This window comes from Salvia hispanica, chromosome 3 (assembly GCF_023119035.1).
Source record: "Salvia hispanica cultivar TCC Black 2014 chromosome 3, UniMelb_Shisp_WGS_1.0, whole genome shotgun sequence".
Taxonomy (NCBI): domain Eukaryota; kingdom Viridiplantae; phylum Streptophyta; class Magnoliopsida; order Lamiales; family Lamiaceae; genus Salvia; species Salvia hispanica.
Genome location: NC_062967.1, coordinates 39,503,734 through 39,526,970, shown reverse-complemented (window position 1 = coordinate 39,526,970; position 23,237 = coordinate 39,503,734). Strand labels below are relative to the sequence as shown.

Here is a 23,237-nt window from a genome sequence, read left to right as displayed (position 1 = left end):
AAACAACACAACAAGTAAGATTTAGTTCCGTTGTGTTTTACATGCTCAACTTGCAATATAATTATGAATCTAGATCTGTTATTCTTGTATGCAATTTCCGCTGCGCTCATTAGATGAATACAAGAATTCCCAACACTTAACTCTCTCTTCATTTCGTTTTCATTAAATATATCTTTATATATATCATTTGAGATGAAATATTGGCTTTGACTATGTACAGGGAAGGATTCATGGCCAGAGCTAGTGGGAAAGAAGGGCGAAGGGGCGGCCGTTGTTATAGAGAGTGAGAATCCGTTTGTGCATGCGATAATCCTGTTAGACGGAACTCCTGTCACTAAGGATTTCCGCTGCGATCGCGTCTGGGTTTGGGTTGATGAATGCAGATTCGTCCTTCGCACTCCCATCATCACTTAAAATTATACTCCCTCTGTCCCATTAGAAATGCAACGTTTTCCTTTTTGGGTTGTCCCAATAAAAATGAAACGTTTCCTAAAATGGTAACAATTTTATCTCTACTTTTTCTTCTCTCTTACTTTCCTCTCTCCTCAATAACTCATAAAATAACACTGCATAAAATCCCGTGCCAGAAACCAAATGTTGCATATTTATTGGGACGGAGGGAGTATCTTCTGGAGTCGACCTCAAATCCATCTTTCCTTTTTCCTTATTTAATATTAAAGTTATATCGAATAAAGTGTTGGATCTGATGCCAAGTATTGCTCCTAATGTATGCCGATAAAGGCCCAATAATTAAATAAATTGTATCTTGCGTGTCTTGTTAAATTACAATGTCCATATGATGAGAAAATATCCATTTATTCTAATATTATTTTTATATATTAGTTTTATAATAAAATAAAGCAAATGAGAAAATTATTGAGGGAGAGATGAAATTGGCAAAGTGGGACGATTATTGAGTGATGGAGTAATTAAATTGAACAACTCATTTACATATGTAACTGAAGATGGTAGTTATTTTCTGTTAAGAGCTTTCTTTACATTTGAAAACCAAACCATTAAACAGAAATCAGATGTCAATAGTGATAGTAGTGATAGTGAGACTCACTACTCTCATCATATCTATGTACATTGGTGGGTGATTCCACTTCATGATGATAGTGATAGCCACTGTAAGGAGGCTGTTGGAGCTCATACTGATACACCTGATGATGCTGATCCACTTCATACTGGTACGCGCCGTGAGGCTGTCCGAATTCATAGTGCTGCACAGTGTGCGACACCTCCTCTTCTTCGTCTTCGTCTTCTTCTTCTTTTTTGTGCTCATGATGAGCAGGGGAGGGCGAACTGGGCTCGCTCGGTGAAGGGCTGGCTTCCTTGGCCGGGGTTGGATCCGTGTCGACCTTCACTTCCACGAGCTCCACCTCCTCGAATGACCGGAAGATGGGGTGTAGGTATGCGTCTGCCAGGTAGGATTTCACGTCCACGTCAGATGCAGAGGCACCGTCTTGTGTGTCCTTCGACATGGCTTCCTGAAGATCAAGATTCAAGTGATATTATATTTGACACGGATTGTGATAAAATCGAACTAATTCCTAATGCAGAACTGTCATTTTTACTTCATTTTAGAAAATCCAGACTTAAAATACCGAAGTTATGTTTAGATCGTTTTAGGTCATTCTTTCTAAAACGAACTAAAAACTAATGACCTTCTTGTGTTGGTTCTGTAGTTTGACATTAAGATTGAGTTTTGCACATATCACAACCCGATTTGACACTGCCACATTTGTTGATGATGGAGTAAGTTAAATCGGATTACCTCAAGAGGGTACTTTCGGAATGCAGGCTCAAAGCGATTCTTGCAGTATTTGTGGAACGAAAGAGTCAGCACGGGCAGCAACACTAGCAACGGAGTCGAGTTTGCAGCCTCTTTCGTGCTCAGTAGGCCTAACAGGAGGAGCTGCGAAATGAGCAAGCTTGCTACAATGCGGCCGTGAACATGAGGCCAGAACGCAGCAGCACTCTCGTATTGCTGGTGATACACATTGATCACCTGATGGCGATAGACAAAGTATGCCAAGGCGAAGAAGACGAGGATGAAAGGAAGGAGGATTGGCGTAACGACCATGTAAACAATGCCTAGAAGGAAATACAGCTGAAGGCTCGGTAAAGCCTCTGGGAGATCGACACCTCCAGGGTCCATCGCCATCTCCATGTCCCTCTCGGTTTTCACAATGAACATGTTCTTCAAGTGGAAGATCACCAAAGGCCTAATCCGGAGTATTTCACAAGCGATCCCAGCCCAGCCATCGACCATTATGTATGTGATGAAGAAAGTAGCCTTCATTGGTATGGATACACCAATATTTCTCGGGATTCTGCAGCCAAAACGCGTCTAAATTAGTTCGAAGTTTTCATAAACAACTGCACGAAACAACAAGGAAACATTACTGCTCAGCAGATTGGTGAATGAAAGCATCAAGTTGCTGGAACGCAGTTCCTGCCACGATGCTGCCTAGAAACACGTTGACAAGCATGAAGTAGTAGTATTTAGCAGCAGTCCTTCGTTCCAACACTGAAAATGCTACGTGCCCCTCTATCTTCGACATTACCATTAGGATCCCAGGGAGATAGTACAGAAAGATCTTAAGAGTAAGCCCGGGAAGGAAACCTTGTAGGAATGACTTCACAAAACTCCTGCAAATCGAAATACAGATGTTGTTTTCGTGTAGAAACAAAACTGCACATGAAGTAAATCATATGCTTTGATGTGGAAACCGACACATACCATTCAATTAATGGCCCGAGGAAAGGTGCAACTCTCTCCAAGCCCTCCAGATTAGCTAAGGACTGAACAAAAGCAATCGGTATCATGTAGAAGAAGACCAATGCGAACACAGACAACGCTATCACTAGCTGTCGGATGCTGAGTGAAACAAATGGTATGGTAACGTTCCTCCAGTATACATCACGAGGCTCGGGCGCCCAATTTGTCAGCCATAGTGTGGGATTCTTGCTCTGTTGTGTCTGCGCACAAACAGCCGCTCCCCATCTTGAATTAAATGACACAAATGCAGCAGGTGTTATGGATTTAGGATCTTTTAGAATCTTTTGGCGCTCCATCGTCAACTAAGAGCAAGGCATGAAAATTCGTATTTTGTCAGGACAGGATGAAAAATCAGTTGTTGATCAAGATTAGTTTAGTGTACAGACTTACTTTTTTGTCGAGATAATGAATTTGCCCCTTATAGTAGTCGATTGCGTCCATTCTTTTACCCCAGAGCCCGAGGCAACCTCTCTACACCATAAAAAACCAGTAAAGGTGAAATAAGTGTTAAGCCAGACAAACTTGTTTTTACGGATTATACCTTCGTCTTAGGCCTCTTGTCTGGATGCCTCCCAAACTTGAGCTGGTAATAGTCGAGCCAGTTCTGAAGCCGATGTCTTTGTCTAACGAGCCTGGCAAACTTATTAGAGTTGTACACGGCCTGGTAACAGCACATGAAAGGTAATGAACAAGAGTCGGTTGCTGCGGAAAAAAATTGTACTCCATGAGAGATTCTATCACCTGGTGACATAGGTAATGATCTGGATGGTTTCTCTGGAAGAAGGTTTGAACGCTGTCAGATATCGAGCGTCCTGAAATATGGGGTACGTTTCTTACAAGAACCTGCGGATTATTGAATAAATTCGATAAGTAAATGTCCATTGTTGCCTTCTCATGATACATCATATCTAAATGATATCATCGGATTGACTCTTGATCAAGTACTATGTAAGAAATGCACGTTGCGAGTTACAGCAAAGACCACACGACTAACCGTGAACTGTTCAGCACGTCGTTCTTGAGAAGCCAAGAATTTAAGCCGCATTGAAGCAACTATATTGTATTCCTTATAAAGCATGTAACAAATCCAGAAAGTGAACAAGTACTCCATTGATATGTGGACAAAAAACCTGAGATTCAACGACAACAATCATCTCTTCGCCTTGAAAATATGAGGTGAGATAAGGAAATGGACTGGACAATGTACTTGAATTTATTTAGCAGGACAAGACATACAAACTTACTTATAAGACTTGGGGCGAACGTTCGAGATTGAAAGCTTGTCGATGTCATTGACAACCAAGTCGCGGCGCAAGAAAAATAGAATTCCATCAGATACATTCACTGGAATCAGAATTAAGAGTGCCACAGTTGCTATTGGTGCAAATATTTTCAACCTGATTGAGGTAAAAAGGACAAAAAAGAACAGTGTAAATAATCTGAAAAGAAATTTCACATTCAATATCAAGTTAGGATAGAAACCGAAACATTAGTATTAGCAAAAACTAAGCTTCTTGCATCATCTGATCAAAATATGCATGGACCCCAAAAGAGGACATTAGCTGATTTTCTAAAAACCTTCTAGAGCTTTGTTCCTTTTAAACATGGCAATATACACAAATGTATGTAAGGTGCCTATTTCAAGTGATGTTCTTAAAAGAAAATAGCTTAATTAAGAAACATACACTGTACTGGTATGTGAATCTTTCCTACATAGTATGAAATAAAAATCATTACTTCAAAAAGAATCTTAAGAATCAATCCCCAAATAATATCAGCTTCTTCTTGAATTCTGAAGATGCACGCAGCTACCAGGTATATAAACCATTACATTACTAAAATTGAAAAAAGAAGAAATATTTATACCAGAAATCATAAATTTCTGATAAGAAGTTAAAAGTCTAGCCACTACAGAGCACACAAAAAAGATGAAAACTTTGGCAAGACCACATATCAAAACCATTAAAAACACAAAATTCAACTCAAAATTACAAATTTCATCATTGGAAAACTTCATCACAACAATCTAGTAATCAGAAAAGAAGGAAAATTGCAAGTACCCAAGAGTGTAAATCCTCAAGAAAACAGCAGAATCCAGCCCAGCATGGCTAATAAGCTCAGACTCACTCATCTTGAGCGCCTGAGGCATCCAGTTGAGAAAGGTGAAGTAAGTCATGATATTCAGATTGACAAATTTGCCCACCACCCCACCCCAGCTCCTGGGGCTGGTCCTCTTCCCAACAATGTACCATTTAGGAAAGTAAACTCTGTCATTGATTGGCTGGATTCTCAGCAAGGCAAACGCCAGCAAGAATGTGAAGGCGCCGATTATGTTGATCAGCGCCGACACCCCTATATCCCCAAGACTCGCCATTTCCTCAACTCAAACACAAAAAAAAGTAATCTTTTGAAAAGGGAAAGGAAGGAAGTAGAAGAAAAGTGGGTAGTTAGTAGAAAGGTCATGTAACAGAACTTTATCAAAGGTGTAGCAAATGAAAGATGCTGTTTTGGTTATCCATTGCTGTTAATTGGCACAATCAAAAACTACAACACCTCATTTGCTGATAAAATTGTGTTTTTGGTGGCTTATTTCCTTGTCTTTATGCTCTGGAAAAGGGATAGTTAATGGGGATGTATATAATTTGTGCACATTTATTATAGTAGTAGTGGGTCATGATGGGTAATGGCTTATTTATTTTTAGATGGAATATTATTACTATACAGAAATTTGCTCATGCTTATGTGCCGTGTGGAATATTGGGACCAGTGACGTTATTTTTTTGTTGCTTTTGGATTTGGTAACTGAGAGAGAAGAATTTTAGAAGAAGGGGATTGGAAATGTCTGGTTTTTAATTGTGCTCGTGATTGTGCCTTGTTTATTAGTGGAGGTGGCGCAATGATTTCTTAGTTTGTAGAGTTGACAAAGAATGAAAAGGTTAAGTCCGTTTTCTCTTTTTCTTTTTCTTTTTCTTTTTTTGGGGGTGTGTTTCTTGATTTTCCGGCGGTGCTCCGCCGCGAGGAGGCGGTGGTTGATCATGGCAAATCGCTGATTGTTCGCCGCGATTTTGGGTTATTGCAGATGACAAAGCGGTTTGACTAAGAGTTACGTTAGCTCGTGATCCCAAAGCTTATCTCCAATATTTAAATTCATTTTCATAAGAAAATAATCAATTCTGTAACAACTAACACATGATTATTTTATACTAATAGGATGAGCTTTCTAGCTTTATTTTGTACTACTATATTGAAAGCTAAGAAAGTTGTCAATTTTGAAGTAGCAAATTATATTTAAATGAGAAAGGCAAAAGGAAAGGGGAAAAAAAAGAGAAATAAAGACATCATTGAACTTGGAATGTTTATTTTTTTCTACCAAAAGTAACGAAACGTGAGGTGCTAACTCTCTTCTCTTTTAGTAATTTATGCAAGTTGCTCATGGAGTCTTATTTTAAAACAATTAATCAATTATAGTGGACCCTTGAAAGTTGGACATAAAATTCAATGGGATGAGCATGAGCATGACCATATGAGTTGTAGATAAATACTCTACTTTACAGAGTGTGAGTGTGAGTGTGAGGAATAATCTATAATATGCATCCCTTAATCTACGCATCAAACTATAATAATTGCATCGAAATTAGCTCACCACATGCATAAAACCTACATAAATTAACTTGTATGCATACTATGTCCATGACCATACGTAACGACGACTCTTATTTATTTTATTCTTTTTAAGAATTGCCATATAGCTAGAGTTCAATAATTGGAAGAAGAAGAAGAAGAAAAACCGTTATCTTAGTCAATATGATTCTTTAATTATTATGTATTATAGTATAATATTGTATCTAATCATGTTTTACTTTTATCTTAGAATATGTGTGGATAGTAAATTTTACTTGTTATGGAATGATCATGTCAAACAGTTTGCTTATCAGCATTTAGAGAAGATAAAATTTTTTTATTACATAGAAGATACTTCTTTGATAATTAACAAAATTCTAGTACGAAATTTCAAGCTAGCATACACTGTGATTTTCAAATTACAAGCAAAAAGTATTTTTTTCGAGAATTACATTATATATAAAAAAAACAATTAAATAACCATACAAGCATAAAAAAAGTGATAATTTTATTATTTAAATAAAATTTGAAAAACAATAGGAAGGATCGTGCATGCTTATTTTTATTTAGGAGCCGAAATCATAACTATAATCATAATCTTGGTAGATGAAAAATGAATAAAAATAATTTTTAACTAATTGTCACTTTTGTTCTAAACATCAAAAAGATTGAATAGTATAAAGAGATAATATAGTTATTTAAAAAGAAATAGACAATCCAAATACAAAGGGACCCACACGAGTAACGAACAGAACTGTAAATTTGAAAAGATAAAAATTCCCGGGAATAAACTACCGTTTACACAATGTCTGCAACTTCCTCCATTTCCCCATTTTCCACTCCCTCTCTTCTTCGCCCCAATCGCCACCATTTTCTCTTCACCCCATTCCAAAACCACACAAAAATCAAATCGCGATATTTCAAACAAATCGCATCTGCAGAAAATGGCTGTGGTGAAATCTGCAGAATCGGGAGACGGATTGACCTAGTCCTAGGCTACTTGGTAACTGCGTCACTCAATTTCGCAGTGCTTAATTTGCTCTTTGGATGCAATTACTGATTCGATTCTCTCTGTTTTAGGCTATGAATGCATTTGGCGGTATAAATCTGAATGATGATGAATTTTTGGGTCTCTTATAATTCTCTAATAGTTAAACTTTTCTGTTGATTGTTGTTTAATACTTTTAGGACACGGTGCGAAAAATTTGAATACTGGCAAAGGTGTCATCAAATCCGGGAGGCGGTGACATTTTGATAGGATTTCACGGATCAGTTATACTTCATTTTGATCCCAATCTATTTAATCTCATCATACTCAGCAGACACCAGCTGGTGAAGAGGCATGCTGCAGAGATATTGAGCTCTTTTGGTCAAAATCAACCTTTTGATTTGATGTGTTTATAATTATAGGATTCCTCCATTTTGAAATATGTGCTATGTTACAAGAGTTTCAACTCAGATTATAAATAAATACAAACAGACAACACCAACACTCATCTCAACTCAACTCAACCCCTCATGCCTTGGTAGCTTCGAGGGGAGCAGCCGCCCTGCTCGCCACAATCTGCTCGAAGAGGTCTCTGATCTTCAACCCAACGATCGTCTGAAACAGCCCCGTCCCATTGTTGCTCCCAGGGAAATCCGAGTGCTTCAGCATCTGCTGCGTCACTTCTCCATAGAACTTGGTCGAAAGGTTGCTCAAATGGCTCTCCACATAGATCAACTCATCCAGTCTGTCAAACTGCCCATCCATTTCCAGCACAGACACCTACAAATTTCAATTCAAACATAAGATTTGTTCTTCAAAAATGAAACAAGGTTGGAAAAATGGAAGGATGCATACCTCTTGGCCATAGTAAGTGTCGGGGCCGTAGGTGAATTTGATGCCGGGGTAGGAGCAAGTGAGCTTCCTTCCACAGGGAATCCATGAAATGGTGGAGCCTTCATCAAAGAGGTAGACAGGGTTGAAAAACTTGACACCTTCCTTCATGATCAGTCTCACTCTCAAAACCTTGCCCTCGTTGTCGTCCGGGATCAGCTGCGTTGGCAGCACTTCGATCACAGCGTCCGCGAATTGCTTCTGTGGATCTGCATTTTAGTTCAAGATCATCATTAGCATCATCATTTGTTGACTGTGTGTTTTGTGAAGATGCGGGCTAGTTACCTATGTAAGCATCGAAGTCCGGTTTCCGGGCTTCGATGCTGGCCTTGATGCTTTCAAGGCTGTGCCCTCTTTCAGCCATGTCCCTCTGCACCATTCATTCATCATGCCCAAAATTAGCTACTTGAAAATTATGATTAAGGTTTGCTTTTTTTTCCTATTTAGGGGAATTTACCTGAATTTTCCATGCAAATTTGACTTCGTTGCTGATGTCAAGGTAAATACTGAAGTCCAGTAGGTCTCTAACGCGTTCATCGTACCTTCACATATAACGTAGAACTAATATTAGAAGACTAGTACCAAAAAGAATATTAGGATTGTGATATATATATGCGAAATTGATCTTAAATACAAACTATAGAACAAACACGAAGGTCATTATTAGATTATTTGTAGTTCATTTTATAAAATTTTGATTTTTAAAACATGAAGGTCATTTTTAAGTAACATAGAGGTTTTTTTTTTTTATCGGTTTTTCGTTCATTTTAGAAACCTATAATTTGATATGATGACCCCATGTTTTTCCAATTTGAATTTTCTAAATGATCTATAACGATTCTAAAAAATAACTTCCATGTTTGACATTAGGAATTAGTTCTATTTTGATCACAAACTCAAAAAAAATATATAGTATCTTATTAAATTTTTCACAAAATAAAAAATTTTAATAGGCAATTAAATTATAAATTCGGTAAAATTTTGACCAGTCTTATAAAATTTGAAAGTAAAATATTAAATCATAAATATTTTAATGATATTTAAAATAGTGACTTTGTTTGCGCATTACCAAAAACATCTTTTTATAAAAATGTGACAATAAAGGGAGAAATGAAATTTCTTTATTCAATATTCCATTTTGTTACTTATGAATGAAATTTCATGATTTAATTAAGTATTATCCTAATAATAAATATTCACCCAAAAAAGAGTTGATAAAGAGTGCATGGGGTCAGCAGCAGATATGCTGACGTGGACAAAAGCAAAATTCCTAAACCATAGAAATATGGATAACGAATTCTCACATTGGGTGTAAGCCTTCGATAACGAGAATCTTGGGAGGCTTGATAACCTCCGGCGGGTCCAATAGACCACTCACGTGGTTGTAAATTGGCTTATCAACCGCCGTTCCATCCTTCAACGCCTTCACTTGCTCATACATGAGATCGAAGTCATTCGCTCTGGGATCCAGTGCGGTCACTCCCTTCTCCTTCCGTCCGGTTCTGTCCAGTGAGTGGTAGTCGTCCAGGCATATCACCGTCGTCGTGTCGCTTATCAGCGTGTTCGAGTCCGGGTTCCCGCCCTTCGGGGGCTCGGCCGCGCCCCCGAAGACCGAGGTCAGCCGCCGCATGAAGGTGGACTTCCCGCACCCCGAGTCCGCGGCTAGGCCGATCACGACGGTCTTGTCCTCCGCGGAGCATGATATCAGAGCGGAGCGCCGACTGCTGAGGGGTTTTTTTGTGGTGGTGGTGGTGAAGAAGAGGATGTGTTTTTGGGGGAAGGGGGAGTGGGGTTTTGGTGGTGTGGAGATTGAGTTGAGTGAGTATATAGTGGAGACTGCCATTGCTAATGGTTCTCCTCTTTTTTGGTTTAGTGTGGTGACATGAAAAAATGGGAGTTATAGGGAGGGGATGGTGGTGTGTGGTGAGTGTGAAATTTGATGCAAGGATAGGAGGGTGTTCTTGGTGTGTATGTGGTGGGAAGTGTGATTTCTCTTGGGGGTGTTTTTGTCAATTTGTCATTTCTGAATTTTACTAAGTACTACCTAGTGCAATTGTTTTGAATATATAAGTGGATTTATGTTCTATTCTTTGTGATAAATGTAGGAATGGTGATATCTTGGAGTTCGGATATTTGGGTGCCACGTGGCGACGAGGTGATGGGTTGTGAAGAGATGAGGGGTGTGAGGATATGGGGAGTATGGACCTTTTATGATCCCACTTCCATGTGAATTTCAGCATTGTTTCTACTATCTATGTATATGCAGTTTAATTTATGTGGTTTAATATAATACTACCTCCGTCCCCCAAAATTTATCTCATTCTGAATATTCCCTCCCATGAATATTTATCTCTTATTTTCTTTTTTAGTATGTACCTGAGTTATATGCTTCATTTTTCTACTAGAACTTATTCCTTACTGTTGTGTAGATAAATAATACTCCAACAAAAATCTAACATTTTATTAAACAAGTGTCATCACTTCTTTACACATTTTTCATGGACAAAGAGAATAAGGACTGATGTGCATTTTGTTGTTTTACTAATCTATGATTAGAATTGATAGGTCTTACAATAAAAAAAACCTCCAAAGTAGTCTGTAAAACCGAAATAAATACAATACCGGTATAAATTTTGTGGAGAGTAGCATAAAAGTTTCATATCGAAATCAACTTTTACTGTAGTTTCTCTACATCCTAGGAGTAATAGAATCTGATACAAAAATGGTGGAATCAACCAAGAAGGGATGCAGACCTTAGATGACTTCCGAGGTAGTACTATCATTTCTGTCCCCGGAAATATGCATATATTTTCTGCAAGGGAGAGAAGAGAGATCAATAAATGGTTACGGACAACAAACGTCTCTATTCGCTATTTGTAGAAGAGTTTAGATTTGATTGCATCATGCAAGCAATACTAAGAGGACACACACTCAACATATATATAGTGGAATCATTGAATTAATATGCATCGTCCTGCGTTAATGAAATTTGGTTGTATCACCGAAATTCATAAAAGTATAGCATGAGTCTTACCTGGAGTACCCATAAGCTGAGCAGTGTTTCCAAGCAAAAGAATGCAAACCCAATCAGGTAAAAGATCTGCAACAGAATGAATCATTAAATAATTAGGACTGTGACACGTAAACTGATACACAACGATCGTTAAGTGAAGTAAGAGAGCAGTGAAGCTAGGAACAAACAGTAAGAGAGATATCTTCCCAAAACAAGTAGTAGGATGTAGCTTCAGAAATAGAGATTTCTTCTGCCAGTAACTTAAGATTCTTCTCTATATCTGTTATCTCCCAACCATTATCATCTTTAATGAAAAGAAACTAGTTTGGGGAAAAGCATCAAGTATAAACATATTGATTCCTAAAGAAATTGCATGCACAGTGAAGGTAACATTATAATATGCATGACTTTAGCCTTCACTTGCTCGTGCAACATATCCAAGAAGAAGTTCGAAATAGTCACTATCCATATGTAAATCTAACTGTTTTTCTCCCTCGCCGTCTCCCTCTCTTCTTCAGCAAAAGTAAAAGAAATATAACAATGGGGGAAATCCTGCCATGCTAATGTTACAGACAATCATAAATTGGAATTAATTCTGTCCAAAATTAACATCTCTATGAAAATGCGGAAAAAATTATAACATCTCTACGAGAATGCAGAATTAAGTCATCAAAGAGGAATGTCCACTAAGTTAATTATAACATCTCTACAAAAATACAGAAAATTATCCAGGACTCACAAGTCGTACAACTCTCAAGTGGCAAAGGAAAACTCACCCCAACTAAGACATGGTCCGAAAAGACATCAACAGCTGCAAGGATGCCACTGAGAGAGACAGAAAACAAAAGAATAAGGGATAACAAATAAAAAATGCTATAATAAGCTCTGCTTCAGATGAAAGATTTACAAGAAAACTGAAATTGCTTACGTTAATGATTTCCCTTGAAAGACGATTGGAGGTGCAATTGCAGCAACAATGCAGAAACCAATGTGAAACTGTAAAGTAATGGAATCAAAGATCATCAATATGGACAATCTACCATCATATAGACATATAGTCATATACACATAATATCAAGGTGCAGCATCCAAACGTACCATATAGCACAAGAAAAACCACCCAAACTTCAGTGCACTATCAGTCCTGAGCATGAGAACCAGAAGTATGACAAGAGAAATTAATTCCAATATGCTATGAGTCTGCAGAGAGTAGTAAAAAAACAGATTTCAAGTACCTCATTGCACGATACAAAGGCCTATACCAAAGCACATATGAGAGGGGGCATCCCATTAGAGCATAGATTATGGCAAGTAAAAAGAGTTTGACCCCTGCAGACAGTAAATGGCATTTGTTACATTAGACCATAAGCTCCAAATTGGCAACCAACAAAGTTAAAGCACACAATCACACACTTACCACCGCCCTTTATCCAGCAAATGGTGACTGCAATAACATTAAATGAAAGGCAAAGTACAATCCCTGTAACAAAAATGCACAAAGATAAGGTAATTACTCCAGCAAAACTCAGAGACTGAAAAACAAAGTCAAACAATAGGTTATGGAATAACATTGAGCTGATCAGTTCTAATTTTAGAAAGCAAGAAACTAATTATGAGGAAGCTACATGAGCCAAATGCAGTTACCAACGGACAGCTACACTTTATCCTGAAAACAAGATACTTGGTGAATTTGGAACAACAGTATAATTCAATTATTTGAAAAGTTAAAGCCAAAACTATTGGCAAGGATACGAACTGCACCCATACCACACTTTAATAGAATGTGTCATTTGATAACAAGAAAAGCATACCCACCTAACCAACTTGCAAAAGCCAGATACTGTAACTTCTGAGCATGAACTGGTATCTCATTGGCTATATCATGATGGATAATGGGAAAAAATGGAGGCCAGTTTCTATCGTCAACAGGAACACCAGCTGAATGGAATTGTTGCTAAATGTATTAGAAACATAAGAACAAAAATCATAACAAGTATGTTAGCCCTGGTCTTATATATTACCATTGTTAACAGCATCTTCTCTCCGTTTAATCTCCTGCAGGACAAAAGCCAATAAGTATTTTTTTTTTATTTGCATGATTACGATGTCGTAAAGATATGACAGCACATAAACACCGGAAATAAAGAGATCAAGTCAATGGCTTTTGCAGATTTAGAGTCAGCAAGTTCAAGAAGTAAAGTCTATGAACAAAATTATACTCTTGACAATTTATAACTACCTACATCAGATAGTCATCATGAATTGTCAGTTTAGTTCATTTTCTTGTATAGAAATGACAGATCACGTTGGGTATCTTTAGTCAGATACAAATAAAATCAGATGTAATGCAAATAGACTACTGATGTTACAACCCTAAAATACAGACTATGTATGGTCAAAATCGGGCAACATAGTATTGAAATGAAAAAGATCAGAAGGTTTCTGAAACAATTGGAATCTGCTTGCTGTAATATAACTAACTAAAACTTACCCTCTCTTTTTTCTTTAACTCTGCTTCCCATGCGGCAAGTTCGTTCTCCTTTTTCTTTGAATCCTGAAATATTAGGCAATCAGAGTTACAATAAAAATTCAATATGACAGTGAAGACATGGGTAAAAGTATATTTCTAAAAAAGATTACATTCATAGCATCTAATGGTATATCTACAGTGGCTTCATGTTTCTGACCAAAACCGAGTGCACCTGCAACCACACTGGGAAAGCGAGACTTTGACTTGTCGCCATTCTGGAGAAAAAAAAAAGCATATTAGTTGGTCGAGCAACATAGATAACTGGAGAAGTTTGTAATGAGTATCAACAAACATTTCAAATCAACCACAATAAGGCATACATATATATGGTATGCATCAGGTAAAATGAGACTCATAAAGCTCACTGGCGGATCCAGAGGGTGCCTGGGTCGGCAGAAGCATCACCAACCAAATACTTTTGCCTTGTATTTTATATTTTAGAAGCACCTTTCACCATTGAAAAACTCGGTTTTGGAATCAAACAAATGGAAAATATGACATACTACAACATCATTCTTCTCATTTGCAAGAATGAGACTGCTTAAGAACATCAGAAATGCAGTCAAAAGATACATCACTTTTGTTGTGGTCTAGTCTTTTCTATTTCTCTTAGGAGATAGGAAAAGGAATTCAAACGTTTTACTAGCGATATTGAGATATGTTATTATCAGAATTTAGGCCAAGATGTTTCCATCCGTTTTAAAGATGTGCAAAATTTTGAAAATTAGAACCATTTCTAATCAAATTCAGTGTCATATGCCACCTTACACTAAAAAAACCATACAAGAATTCATTGGCGATAAATCCTAAATCGATTTGCGCAACCGTTTATTAGAAATAATGATAACAAAAACAGCATTCATTATTTCATATAGAGTCACTCCTCCAAATTCCAATTTAATTCAATTGGAAACCCAACATCAAATATAACCGAACGAATACAGCCGTAGGCCTCGGATCTGAACCAAATAATCACAACTTCCACAAAATACATAAGCAGCATTGACGAATGTAGTGTTACATTTAGGCAGATCCGGATAATTTGAAAATGCGGTTACCGAAAATGGATTGACTTCAGGTTCTTCCTCATCAAACGGATTGGGATCGTTTCCCCGATTCATCGCCGCAAACTTTTGCTGCGCCTAAATTCGAAAGGAGTAGTAAATTTGGACAGATGTGTTGATGGTAAAGCGAGAAAGAGAAGTGACAGTCGTATTCTTTATTTCGAGGCGGGACAAATGCAAATAATAAGCATATTTTGGAATTAACTGAATCCTGCATATATTAAACTCCAATTTCATTGATTAGCAAACAAATTTTCTAGCAATTAAAATCTGATAAGAAATATTATAGAAATAGGAAATATAGGTCCATATCAACAACTGCTATATTTATGTTATTGCATTATCTCACTTTAAAAGGAAATTTAAAATCAGTAGCAGCTGTAGCACCGTATTTGTTTAAAAAAAATAGTCTTGTTGAAAATTAATCTCTATTTATTGATGACAAAATTCTCTCTATTGAAATGAGTTTTAATAATGACATTTTCACCACTTTTTTCTTCTTACTAAGATTTTTTTTTTTAAATAGACGTAATATTATGTAATGTTATTGACTGGTAGTATATGAAATTAAAATGCGATGTAGATAAAATCCAAAGCTGACTTTTTTACCTTTGTTATAAATCCAATTACGAGTATTGCACTTTAAAGGAAATGTAAAATCTAGTAATATTATGTTATTGTTTGGCAAATAAAATTAAAAACCAAAATCAATTTAGATTACAACCAAATTGACTCTTTTGATCTTATTACAATTCGCATAGCAATTATCTCACTATAAAAGAAAGTGTATTACACGAACGATTAATTAATTCAGCATGTATTACTAGCAATTAATTACACTGTGAATAACTTGATTATTTTTTGAACACAGAAATCGAATACCAAATAAATCGAACACCAGAAAGCCAAAATTTCAATCAAGTAATAGTATTTCCACAAGGTTTAAATGAGGCATACAAAAAGGAGTAGCAAGCCAAGCCGATGGAAAAATGGCCATGGGTGATCATTCATATACATAAAAGCCTCATACATTTGCCCTCATCTGTCAAAAACGATCTCTACAACTGCACTTTCATCCATCATAAACACTATCTCCTAAAAAAGTAAAAACTCTTCTTTTGAAGACGCGAGCCAACTCCAAAATTTCAGATTCTCTAGTTAGCTTCGTAGTGTTATCCTTGCCTTTATGGGTTAACCGGTTAGCAAACTCCACGGCCATGCTTGCTGCGTCTCTCGTTGCTGTCAGGGCATTCAGAACCGAGATGGAATATTGAGGATGGGACACAAGTCTATTCAAGAGGATCAGCGCCTCTCGTATCACCAAACTTCTGCAGAAATGAAACGGAAGGATTTAGTCGAAAAGCATAAGCAACTTGTCACAAAGATTGAACATAGAATATTATGAACTCTGCTTATTCTTACGGAACTTCAAAAATTTATGATCCTGGTGCAGGAAGCTAAGAATATGTTCATTTTACGTAAGATGACCACATAGCAATTGGACTAACAACCAACAAAAATATTACACATAATACATGATGGATGAAAGGTAAACAAAAGAACTGGACATCAGAAAAAGGAGACCATCCTCAATGAGGCACTGGCAGAACAAAGTTCTTCGAGCCCTAACTATATTATGGTGACAAAACATCAGTGAACACTGTATTAAACGTACAATTATGAGTTATAAAGGCTACAATTTAAAGTCAGAAAACATAAAAAAGAAGTCCTGATGGAATTAATAATATAGTGGTACTTGGTTGATCGCAGAAACTTACTGTTCCATGACAATGCTGGATCTTCTAGCAGACTTTGATTCCTGAAGGTCCAAATCTGATAATATGCTTTGCATAATGACGGCAAGGAAATTGGAGCCCTTTGGGATCCTATGATTTAGTAAAATCTCAAATCCGGACTTTCCTGACGAACCTAGGAAAGCTAGAAAAGATATAGCATTTCTTCGAAGCTTCATTTCCTGAAAGTTGAGCAGAATTTAAGATACATGATCCATTAAAAGTACAGGTTAGGAGACCGAACTGTCTCATTCTGATTAATCTAAACCGCTTGCAGCAAGGAGAACAAAAGCACCCACCAAGCAGAGTCAAATAACTGGTCAGATGATAACCAGGTGAGCAGTGAATATCCAATAATCTAGTTTCTTATCGTGCAGCTTTAGAATTGTACTAGTATACTATTTCTCAAAGATCGGCTTACCTCAGCAGTAGCACTCCCACAGCAAGCTACACAATGTGCCAAGCCAATTAAGATCTCATTTAACACTTGAAAACTCGGGAAATTGTTGCCACTAATATCCTTAGAGTGCGACAGATCTCCATCCTCTTTTAAGCAAGAAGAGATCACATCTAGAACTTTGGGACCTATTAAAATACAGCAACAGAAACAATTATCAATAAAAACTTCTGATTCCAGGAAATGTACATTGAGACAAATAAACCAAAATGGATATAGTGCTTTAGAGATATGAGTACAGAAACAAGATGCATAAATATCTCCCAAAAAAGTGTGCAAATAAGTATATAGGCGCGCATATGTTGAGTCATAATTATGTAAGAAGTAGTATTAACTATAAAGTTCAGAAAAACCTTTCCATACATAAAATAAACACAGAATGCTCAAAGAAACTACAAGGAAATGTTCTGATTATGATATCAAATTTATTTATCTGGTTACAATTTGCCTTTGAGCCAAATATAGAAACTCACAATTACATAGCAGATAAAGAGCATGAACAGCTTGGTCTTGCACAGAGAACCCAGCTTCCTTCCTCAATAATTGTGATAAAGTATGAAACACCGATTCCCCAGCAAACCTGTTTCCAGAGGCCTCGATTCAGAATGTTATATAAGCAACAAAATGATTGTACCCAGCAAAAGAGTACTTACTTGTCTCTCTCCAAATACGCATTATGTCTCATAAGAATTAGATTCATGACTGAAAGTGCCTCACGTCTTACTAGTTCATCATTGCTTTTAGTAGCAATTGTGCACATACGTTCAAGTAAAGATACTTGATAGGCTCCAGACACAGATGCTACACAGCTATGATTAGCAAACCCACTAAAACCGGAGGGTTTAGCATTAGCCAATTTCGGTGCAGGTGGAATTTGGCCCTGCTTCAACATATCTACTATATTTGCAAAGCTTAAGCACCCTTCCTCCGTGCGAAATCCATTTGTATCAGATTCAGCATTTTTAGAGATGGATTCTTCCGCTGTAACATTTTCCCTGGAACAGTACACTCGAGAAATCAAAATAAAGTAGAAAAGTACATCAACGCCTGAGACATATCTTTTTTTTTATCAACGACATATGACTGCAACTGGTTAATACTGCAGTTCAAATGGCAATAGGCATGATGTAACAAGGACATAATACTGCATTTTATATATGTGATAAAGCATTTTCCATAACTTGGTTACATGTGCAGCATTATACAAAAATCTGATTTTGAACATCTCATTTGACCAAAATATTTGAAGTGATTACAATCACTTTGTCAGCTAAGTAGCATTATATACCTAGTAAGAATGATAATTATAAGAATCATTAATTTTTCAACTTGAGTATACTTTGTATCCACATTTTGATCATAAATTCATAATGAACATCGATTTGCTTATTAACCAAAGTAAAAATATCATAATCATGTAAACCTCTAACTTACAAGGACAATGATTAGGTCCACAATTTTGTAGATTTATTTATTTTGAGAATCACTAAACAAAAAGAGTCCCTATTGTTGATTATATTGAGAAGAGATATATATAATCAAGTATAAATGGCTGCTTGACATAGTTATACCGAAATCTATATAAATCAGTGCAGAAATTACAAAGAGATTAGTTCATATTGTTCGAACCTTTCACCAAATTCCTTTTCCATACTTGAGGAATCACTCAAAACCTTGTGTAAAACACGAAGTGACCAACGGACAATAAAAACCTGCACATGGATGACTTTGGCTCAGCGAAAGATATGCAAATGGAAAACATTCCATGCATGCCACCATAGATTTAATAATCATGTAAATGAATCATGAAGCTTCTACTAATAATCATGAATCGTGAAGATTATTACTCCCTCCGCCATTTAAAAATAGAAACTTTCTAATTTAAACTTTTTTCTCTCTAATGAGGTGGGACCCATTATCCACTAACAATACTTCAATCACTTTTTCATTCTATCTCTCATTTTACCAATTGTGCACTAAAATCCGAGCCGGTTTAAAAGTTTAAATTTTTTAAGGATGCCACAAGTGATGGGTTTCTTTTGGGCATGGGATTTAAGAAAATGATATATATTGAGTCAAAGTGGAAAGAATAAAGTATGAGAGAGGAAAAAGTAAGAGAGATACGAATGAATAAAGTACTAAGAAAGAGAGGATAAAGTAAGAGAGAGGGAATAAAGTAAGAGAGGGTTAAAGTTTTGTTTTTTGTTAAAAAAAGAAACTAATCACTTGTGATGTGACAAACCAAAATGAAAAGTTGATCACTTGTGGTGGAACGGAGAGAGTATATAAAGTTACATACTTACATAGACTAATACCATATGGACGATTGCAACTTTTGATCAAACAAAAATGAAAAGTATAATGTAAAGAAAAACCCACTAATTGTTTATATAATATAATACATTATCTAATTAGATTAAATTAATTCATTATAGCAGTATCTCATAATAAAGAAAATTATATCGAGAAATAAAGATAGCATATCCACTTTGTATAATAGTATCACGGTAGATGTCTGTATGAAATTAAGTACTGAATAATACTGAAGAGATAACTATCTAATAGTTTCAACAGGGAACTAATAGTAAAATGAAGTTGATTGGGGTTTTAGTTAAGTTGATAATACAAGTGCATAAAAAAGTTTATAGTGTTTTTGTTATAGGCATAGTGAACAAATCAGAATACTAAAAATGGATTTTGGTTCTAGAATTCTAAACCAATAATACATTTAAAAAATATATAAAAGGCATAATTAGTAAAATCAATTATACAAAAAGAAATGTAACTTGACCAACTATTACTTTCTAAAATCAACAGCAATCACCTACAAGAAATCTTCACATATGTTGTGAACTCACATTTTCCAGATTACACAGATCAACCAAAGCTTCCAATAAGTTCTCCGGTCTCAATATATCATTACTAATCTGCAAGAAATAGATATACAGCAAGGATGACCCAGACATATAGAGAATTACGCACACCATGTGCTACCTTAGCAAACAAGGAGAAAAGATGAAGTGACCAAATGAGTATTTGATATTTTGAAATTTTGAAAGACTGAAGATGAGAAATGACTACTACTCAAATCATTCTTTGAATTTAATTTTCCATTTTACTCATAAAGAAATGTTATAGCTAACAATGACAAAGTTGTTCCTCTCTTTAATATTCTAAGTACAAATAAGGGGAAAAGTACATTCCAAAGTTAGACAGCATAGCTCATACTTGAAAATAGCCACTCGTCAGTAGTTTGATATCATGCTAGCAGGACTTTATAAATATGAGCATTTACCTTGGTGAAGACAGAGTAAAGATGCAAGACTTTTTCATATTCTATGGTCTGTAAAGGACCCTGTTGATCAGATGAGGCCATGTTTGAGCCGTTTATAGGGGAGTTCAGGTAACCAAACAGCAGATGAACATCCATTTCACAAGTCTTATAAAGCTTTGCAACTAGAACCCTTCCCTGTTTCTGGTCATTTGAGTTCCACACACCAAACAACTTTTCCGAGTGGCAAAAAGTTTCTTGCAAAGCCGAAGTGCTTGCTTCATTGGTTTTATCTCTTCCGGTATCACAATCTGTTGTACCAACTCATCAACAACAACAATAGAAAACCCACCCCAAAGAACAGAAACGGAAAGGGATGATTATTAAACAGAGAACATCACATGAGACAGGACAAAATCAAAAAACACATCCTGTTGTTTGGTCTTTGAGAAAATGCTCACCTACATTTTGCACACGAACCAGGCTGTTTATTATATGGTTTCACATTTTGACAGGCTTCAGGTATCCCATGATCCAAAGAGTTACAAACGACATCATCCCTATAGCCAGAAAAAAAAAAGTCATTCATGAATATTCCCAATCTTAATACCTAACTAGAGAACATGTCAACACAATAATGACCGGAATGCTATGTCCAAACATGAATACAGCATAAGAATGATCAATGCCAACAGAAACACAAAAGCAACATATTTTATGTTGACATATACGATAAGTAAGCAAGCCAATGAAGCATGTAAAACTCCTTATGCATAAATGAGTAGTATATAATACTATAAACGATGAGATTATAGAAGCCTGCATACATCTCCATGCTTTTTCTAAGATTAGCTTGAGCATCTTTAGCCTCAATCCTCGAATTCAGAACTTTCAGCTGCTCCAAGTTTTTTTCCTTTTCCTTTCTAAGCTCCGAGCACTCCTGCTCCTGTAACCAACAACCAACAATCAAAACAGCAGAAACTTATACTTCCTCACTTACCAAACTCAATTTTCAGATTTATTTACCAGGTGACTAAGCTGCTTCGAAACACGATTTAGCTCTTTCTGCAAAGACAACAAACACCGAATTACGCTAAAACACATCAGAAACTTAGAATCCACAAATTGATACACGTTAACAGATGTTAACAATCCTGATTAAAGATATGCACATTCAATTATGATCTCAACCTGCAGGGCACCAAGCTCGCGCTCCTTCGCAATGTCGGTTACGGGAAGGGCAAAAGAGTCATGAAAATCGGGAATGGCAGTATGCGGTTGCAAGGTCTGAGGAGTTCTCTGAGACAGTTCGCGAGGGGGTGAATAGCTGAGCTCCAACGGCGGCGGCAGGCGCCGAGGGGGAGGGAGAAAAGGAGTCTGAGACTGCGGAGGCTGAAGCGGCGGGTGGTGTCGAGAGGACTGGGTGGAGAAAAAAGTTTCCTCCACCTTGGCAAGCTCCTCTAGGAAATCGATACCCCACTCATCGTCGTCTAAACCCTGATCCGCCATGGTTGTACGGACGCAGAGTGGTGAGTATGCTGCGCGCTGCACCTGTGTTTCAATTGTTGAAAGGAAATTCCTAATTTGCGTAATTACGAATTGTGTTTCAATTGTGGGGTAATTATATGGATATGTTTCACCAATGTTTTAATTAATTTATAGTGCTTGATTATAGTGCTTGATTTTATGTGTAGAGTACAATTTTTAGAACATTCACAACCCGGCTCTTAGCCATCTCATCTGGTCGAGATGGCTAAGAGACTGGGCAGCAAGCCTCCCAGCTCCATAAAATCTCAAGGGGAAGAAATTTTGGAGACAGCTCGCCACGCACCCCCCCGACTTGCGAGCTTGGATTGGGCTGTGACGCTCACTTGTCGACCCAATTTCCCAAAATTATGTAACTTTTTGATTTGACAACTACTCCATCTGTTCCACAATAGAAGTCACATTTGGTGTGGACTCGTTTTAAGAAATGTAACAAATAGTAGGTTGAAAAAGTTACTGGAATATGAAGTCCACTTTTTTATATTGGTTTTATAATAGAATGTGAGAGAAATGAGTTAGTGGAATGTGAACGTACTTATCATTTATGGTAAAAGTAAAATGTGACTCTTATTATGGGACGGACGGAAATGAAAAAATGTGACTCTTATTGTGGGACAGAGGGAGTATGTTTTTTTGCTTTAAATAAATTATAATTTTAGGATTTTAATTGTGTAATTTTAGGATTTTAATTATGTAATATTTGGATTTTTCAATAAAATTATGAATATTATTTTTAAAAAATAATTAAGAGATTAGATGATTTGGAGATGGGAGGGTTGCACCTTGCAAGTGTAATTTTTTAATGAAGAGATGGAGTAAAAAGTAGCGTTCGGCCATGACTAGTAGATATTAGATGAATTGGAGCTGGGATTGTGATGCTCCTAAATATGACTTGAAAGATGAAAACAATTTTGAAAAGTTTATTATTGGTTCAATTTCACAATAAAATGATATTTGATTCACTAAAATTGAATAGAATATAAAAAGTTATCAAAATTTCTATAAATACTAATTTCATTACTTAAAATTGTAATTTCAATAAAATAATTTTCTAGGTAGTTTCTGTCGGACTTTACAAATTTATTTGTATTCTTAATTATGTTATTTTATATATTATGTTTGTCTTATTTTAGTTACTCATCTATCTATTTTGTTACTGTATTTTTTTATTTATTATTATACTATTGACTAATTTGACTTTAGCAATTTTCTTATATTATCTTAAATTGAGATTATAATTATTAGTTGAGATTTGTTTTACTATACTTTATTTATACTT

General features: G+C 36.4%; 4 protein-coding genes across 5 annotated transcripts; all 4 read right to left on the bottom strand.

The window, feature by feature from the left end:
- Positions 1-929: 929 nt before the first annotated feature.
- On the bottom strand, positions 930-5,385 carry LOC125214929 (CSC1-like protein At1g32090). The gene is made up of 10 exons (XM_048116161.1): positions 4,846-5,385; positions 4,030-4,182; positions 3,780-3,915; positions 3,527-3,628; positions 3,327-3,446; positions 3,176-3,256; positions 2,747-3,087; positions 2,410-2,655; positions 1,778-2,336; positions 930-1,490 (listed from the first exon to the last, which is right to left on the bottom strand). Exons 1-10 carry the CDS (start codon positions 5,157-5,159, stop codon positions 1,035-1,037), a joined length of 2,508 nt encoding a protein of 835 aa, XP_047972118.1. The 5' UTR covers positions 5,160-5,385; the 3' UTR covers positions 930-1,034.
- A 2,385-nt stretch (positions 5,386-7,770) lies between these two features.
- Positions 7,771-10,319, bottom strand: LOC125210968 (phosphoribulokinase, chloroplastic-like). The gene is made up of 5 exons (XM_048110630.1): positions 9,590-10,319; positions 8,743-8,827; positions 8,571-8,655; positions 8,250-8,494; positions 7,771-8,174 (listed from the first exon to the last, which is right to left on the bottom strand). Exons 1-5 carry the CDS (start codon positions 10,126-10,128, stop codon positions 7,923-7,925), a joined length of 1,206 nt encoding a protein of 401 aa, XP_047966587.1. The 5' UTR covers positions 10,129-10,319; the 3' UTR covers positions 7,771-7,922.
- A 558-nt stretch (positions 10,320-10,877) lies between these two features.
- Positions 10,878-15,061, bottom strand: LOC125210969 (secretory carrier-associated membrane protein 4-like). Its single transcript, XM_048110631.1, has 12 exons — positions 14,887-15,061; positions 13,939-14,043; positions 13,790-13,852; positions 13,320-13,353; positions 13,114-13,236; positions 12,716-12,778; positions 12,534-12,627; positions 12,397-12,442; positions 12,227-12,294; positions 12,075-12,123; positions 11,320-11,385; positions 10,878-11,097 (listed from the first exon to the last, which is right to left on the bottom strand). Exons 1-12 carry the CDS (start codon positions 14,947-14,949, stop codon positions 11,065-11,067), a joined length of 807 nt encoding a protein of 268 aa, XP_047966588.1. The 5' UTR covers positions 14,950-15,061; the 3' UTR covers positions 10,878-11,064.
- A 705-nt stretch (positions 15,062-15,766) lies between these two features.
- LOC125217108 (protein SENSITIVE TO UV 2) lies at positions 15,767-22,007 on the bottom strand. Of its 2 annotated transcripts, XM_048118935.1 has the most exons (12): positions 21,605-22,007; positions 21,440-21,478; positions 21,241-21,359; positions 20,879-20,973; positions 20,438-20,724; positions 20,001-20,069; positions 18,772-18,854; positions 17,796-18,137; positions 17,616-17,722; positions 17,107-17,270; positions 16,671-16,867; positions 15,767-16,220 (listed from the first exon to the last, which is right to left on the bottom strand). In XM_048118935.1, exons 1-12 carry the CDS (start codon positions 21,920-21,922, stop codon positions 15,965-15,967), a joined length of 2,076 nt encoding a protein of 691 aa, XP_047974892.1. In that variant the 5' UTR covers positions 21,923-22,007; the 3' UTR covers positions 15,767-15,964. The 2 variants fall into 2 exon arrangements, with proteins under 2 accessions (XP_047974892.1, XP_047974893.1); XM_048118936.1 differs by lacking the exon at positions 20,001-20,069.
- Positions 22,008-23,237: the final 1,230 nt, after the last annotated feature.